This window comes from Bison bison, unplaced genomic scaffold (assembly GCF_000754665.1).
Source record: "Bison bison bison isolate TAMUID 2011002044 unplaced genomic scaffold, Bison_UMD1.0 scf7180017864180, whole genome shotgun sequence".
NCBI lineage: Eukaryota > Metazoa > Chordata > Mammalia > Artiodactyla > Bovidae > Bison > Bison bison.
The window spans coordinates 1175292-1180244 of NW_011494752.1; the positions used below are offsets into that span (position 1 = coordinate 1175292).

The window sequence follows — 4953 nt, forward strand, 5'->3', positions numbered from 1 at the left end:
GGGGGTTGAGGGGCAGGTGACAAGACAGAGGGGAGGAGATGTGAGCCGCTCCTGCTCAGTGAGCGGGCCCTCTGACTGAGAGACTGGACCTTTCCGCCTTCCCGTTTTCCCAAATCTGGGATCCATGGCAAATATTACAGCCACCTGGATCACTTACAGTGGTCTCAAGTCCTAATTCTCACCTAAAACTGAAGACCTGCCCTGGGCTCACAGCTTAGTTAATGCCACCCAGTCACTCCTGGGGCCTTAAACTCTGGGGACATTAAGACAAGTAAACAGCGGCTGGAACACGATGCTGTCTACCAGGGATCTCCAGGCAGGGCGGCGTGGAGGGGAACGGCTGTCAGGTCAGGGAGGGCCTTTCTCAGAAGGTGACACTTCAGCTGAGCTGAGTGACAGCCAGGTGACAGCTCCGTGCGGAGGAAGGAGCAGGGCAGAGCCCTGGGGAGAGGAGAGGAGCCCAGGTGTTCAGGAACAGAGGCTGGGCCTGGAGGGCTGTGGTGCGGTGGCCACAGGCGACAGGGGTGGAGGAGGAGGGCAGGCTCTCACGATGCTGTGGTCATTGGAGGGTGTCCATAAAGCCATTTCATGCTCTTGCTGGCAGGTAGTCTTTACAGAGATTTGTTTAGTGGTGAAGAAAATGACCACCAACTTGTCCTGGGATAATCGGGCTTGCACAGAAAGTGCCAGACACGGCCAGGGCTCAGAAGGGTCCTTGGCAGAGTCCTGCGGCCACGGGCACTTCTTAGGAGACTCAAGTGATGAGTGCTTTTCCTTCCTCACAGGGAAGACCACTGGGATCCCCATTCATGTCTTCGGCACCGAGACTCACATGACGGCCATCGTGGGCATGGCCCTGGGCCATCGGCCCATCCCCAATCAGCCGCCCACAGCGGCCCACACCGCAAACTTCCTCCTCAACGCCAGCGGGAGTACTTCAGTAGGTTCCAGTCTTCCTCTGCTGCAAAGCCCGCAGAGTCATCTTTGTCGCCCCTCATACCCCATCCCATCCGGGGCCCAGTCCCCACCTTTTGGGGACCTTGGGGAGGTACAGGGAGAAGGCTGTATGTGGTTAGTTTCTGTATCTCTGCTGGTTTTTTTCCTGCCCTAGTCAAGGTGGTGGTGTGGAAAGATAGGGGATTTTTAAATTAGACCCGAGTTCAAATCCTGCGGAGGGAGGGACCCCGGCAGTTATCACCAAGAACCTCAGTTTGCTTGTCTATAGCTTGGGGACATTACTGATTCCTATCTCAGAGGGTTATTAGCATAGTACTTTTGAAAGCATCTTGTGGAGAACAGAGCTGTGTGTAGTTCTTATTACCTGAGTTCTCTGGGGCCTTAAGGACCATTGGCTTTTTTCCCAGCTATTCTCTGTGACCCTTACTTTCTCCCCCTTGTCCCCCCAGACTCCAGCCCCCAGCAGGACGGCATCTTTTTCTGAGTCCAGAACTGATGAGGTGGCCCCTGCCAAGAAGGCCAAGCCTGCCATGCTCCAAGGTAACTCCCAATGTGGTTTTAGAACCCTCTGTTCCTTTCTGAGACCCCGCTGGGCCAGCAGAGGTGGACGGAAGCAGTTTGGGCTTTGCTGTGGGCATGGCACGTGGGATGTGGGATGGGAATGGGACACGGAGATGTGGTGGCCAGAGCCTTCTCTGCAAGTGGGGTCACTCCACTCCTCAGTTGTCTTCTCTGCCCCCTCCCACGGGGTGTGTGATCTGGGCTGGTGGGCTGCGGAGGAGACGGAGTTACAGGAGTACCAGGTTGGGGGAAGGTCCCTCAGGCCCTCCCCCTGAGCAGACAGCACGAGCCCAAAGCTCAGGATGGCAGAAGACTCTTGTGCCCGCCCCCACCATCCTGGGTCTCACCTTCCTGGGAGCGTACCGCAAGGCCACACGTTGTCTGCCCTCCCATCTGGTTTGCCCACTCGTCTCTCCCTCCTCTGATTCATCAGAGACCTGATCTCTGCCAGCCAGCCCTTGCCACCAGGACTAGGTAGCCCATGTCAGTTACCCTGGGTCTCCTCCTGGGGTGGACAGAGTGTGCTTGAGGCGTTTTGTGGAGTAGTGGCGCTGGCTCCGGGCTCTCAGAATTGGAAGTCCTCAAAACGGCTGCTTTGTCCCCAGCACAGTGTCAGGTCCATCTTCTCAGCCTCATCATCTCATTGATGTCCCCTGCTTCCCGGGGACAACACAGGATTAGGAGGGCGGGCCTGGGCCAGCTGTCCATCCAGAGACCCTGGGCCTTTGGTGTCCAATGCACCCTCTGAGCCTCGGTGCTTTCGCTCCTCTCTCTACGCCCTGGACCTCCGCCCCTTCTTGGCTCCACTCTGCTGATCGGGGCCCTCCTGTTGGCCGGGCCCCTGTCTGTTGTGAACAGACTAGAGATGGTGAGGGTGGCAGCCTGGCGAGGCTCGTCCACCAACCCCTTCCTGTTCCCACCCTCTCCCTCCAAAGCCTCCAGCCATCAACGGGTCACTCAGTCGCCTTGGTCATTTTCTTTGACAGATTCAGTCCCAAGTCCAAGACCCCTGCAAGGTAGGATGCCCCCAGCTCCGCGTGTGGCTTTCTAGTGGGTTACAGTCTTTACTCTGTGCTTCTGTCTCCCCGTCCCTGGTGGGTTGCAGTGTTGTCTGGTATCTTCTCTGTCCCTGCCTCAGTGTAGCCTGCCCCAAGTCCTGGTCTTTGCCCCCTCCCTTCCCACCCCTGCTTTATTTCACGCCCCTGCTTTCCTTGCCATGGGGGTTGTCACCAGCTCATACGTGGTGGGGAGTGGACAGTGCAGGAGGGGCAGGAGCCAGGCCCACGGCCTCAGAGAGGGGAGTGGAGCCCAGGAGGAAGCCATGGAAACTGAAGGGGGCTTGGCGGAGCCAGCGGGCCAGGAGGGGAGCCGCTGACCACCTGATTCTCTGCATCCCGTGACGGCTTCATTTTCTTTTCCCACCTCAGTCTCACCACTGCCGACTGCATCCCAGAGCTCCCAGCACCTGGGACAGGTTCAGATTTCTCTGGGATTTGGGAGGAAGACAGGATGGAGGAGAGAGAGAGACCCGGAAGGGTGCACAGTTAATCTGGACTGGGCTTTGTGTGTGTGTAAGGTCACTGTTTAGCAGGGATAGGATCTGTGTGTGCTCACGCTCGCGTGCACACGTGACTAGGTTCACTGAGGTGGATAGATGCATCAGTTCGAAGTGTCAGGTCTTCCATTTAACTTTTTGATACTCACAGCTGTGGAAAATCCGGGGCATGGTTGTCTCTTAAGGATGACCTGTGACTCCTTGCTAAGAGGAGGAAAGGGGTAACTAGGCGAGGTCAAGTAGCCCTTCCTCCCAGCCTCTGGCAACATTCGTTGTTTACGTAGAAAACCAGACCTGAGGCTGAGCCCTGAACAGACTCTCAATGAGGGCTCTTGGCCGGGATGGGGGTGGGGGTGGAGGGAGAAATGGCTTTGGTCTTGCTGTCAGTCCTGAGCTATGTGGGAAAGGAAGGCAGGAAGTGGGGGCAGATTGGCCCAGGACAGCAGAGCCAGTGGAGGAGCCTCGTGGGGGCTTAGCTCCAAAGCACAGGTTCTCTCTGGGGCCTCTGTGCTTCTAGCAGGCTGAGGGTCGCCACCTTCAGCTTGTCTTCTCTGTGTGCTGAGCGCTCCAGTTCTGCCCTTTTCAAGCTAGGAGTGCGTGTGGGTTGGTACAGATTCCAGACCTTGTCCTGGGATCCCCGGGAATGGGGAGCTGGGTGGGGCAGTGCTGGCTTATGTCCCTCCTCACTTGCACAGTTGAGCTACATCTCAAGGTCGTGTTTGTGTAACCCTGACTTTGATGCTAGATGACCTACAGTTTCCGTCATTTGGCATCTCTGGGCTTCAGTTTGCAGGAATTGGAAAGTGAGGGAACTGGACGAAGTGGCCTCACTTGTTCTGTGATCTCATGTCTCACTGAACCCAGATGGATCCAGGGCACCGTAAATCCTGGGTGTTGGCACCATTAGGAGCCTTCTGTCATGAGAAGCTTACGGCTGTGATGGAAGAGGATAGCCTGCATGGGGATGTGAATCCTCCATGCCTGGGGAAAGTGATCTCTAAATTTCATTAAAAAAGAAAAAATTATTCAGCTGTATCAGGCCCCAGTTGCGGCACTGGGACCTTCCTTGTGACAGGCGATATCTTCTGTTGTGGTGCGTGGGCTCTGGTGTGGCGTTCGGGCTTATTGCTCCTCTGCATGTGGGACCTTAGTTCTCTGACCAGGGATCAAACCTGTGTTCCCTGCATTGCAAGGCGGATTCTTAACCACTGAACCACTAGGGAAGCTTCATCTTAAAATAATCAGACCTTGAACTTGGTTAGCCAAGCCAGTGATAGTACCGCAGGTTAATTAATACTAAATGCCCCTGAGCTTTCTGCATTATGTTTCTGGAGGGACAGCTGAGAACCTCCCCTGAGGGCTACTTTCCTCCAGCTGAGAGTCGGAGGGTCAGTTGACTGCTCTAGGTGACTGCCAGCTCCCAATCCCCTCTGCCCTTTCCTACCCTCTGGTGACCCCTCCAGGAGCAGGAAAGAGCCACCTGGGAGGAGGCTGTGGGGAGAAGGTCAGGTGGAAGGTCGATGAGATAAGCCTACAACAAACCTCTTTCTTGCACCTACACTGACCTAGAATCAAGAGGTTTAAATCCTGACATGAGCTGTCTTATGTCCAAGGTCACAGGTGGTAAGGATTGTTGGGGATCTGTTTGAAGTCTTATAGTGAACAACAAGGTCCTGGCGTATAGCACAGGGAACTATATTCAGTGTCCTGTGAGATATATATGTACTTGTGTGTGTGTGTGTGTGTGTGTGTGTGTGTATATATTTGTGTCACTTTGCTATACAGCAGAAATTAATACAACATTGTAAATCAGCTATGCTTCAATTAAAAAATAAAAAGTCTGCAGGACTTCTCTGGTGGTTCTGTGGTTAAGAATCCAC

At 54.9% G+C, this 4953-nt stretch overlaps 1 protein-coding gene across 3 annotated transcripts in view; it reads left to right on the top strand.

The window, feature by feature from the left end:
- ACLY (ATP citrate lyase) overlaps nucleotides 1–4953 on the top strand; it is a 44652-nt gene that overhangs the window by 16532 nt on the left and 23167 nt on the right. Inside the window, exons 12-14 of one of the 3 annotated variants that reach the window (XM_010842531.1) lie at nucleotides 786–940; nucleotides 1407–1497; nucleotides 2454–2534. In XM_010842531.1, coding sequence (XP_010840833.1) covers nucleotides 786–940; nucleotides 1407–1497; nucleotides 2454–2534 — 327 coding nt within the window. The remainder of the gene's footprint in view (nucleotides 1–785; nucleotides 941–1406; nucleotides 1498–2453; nucleotides 2535–4953) is intronic. The other 2 variants (XM_010842532.1, XM_010842533.1) reach the window with 2 other exon arrangements.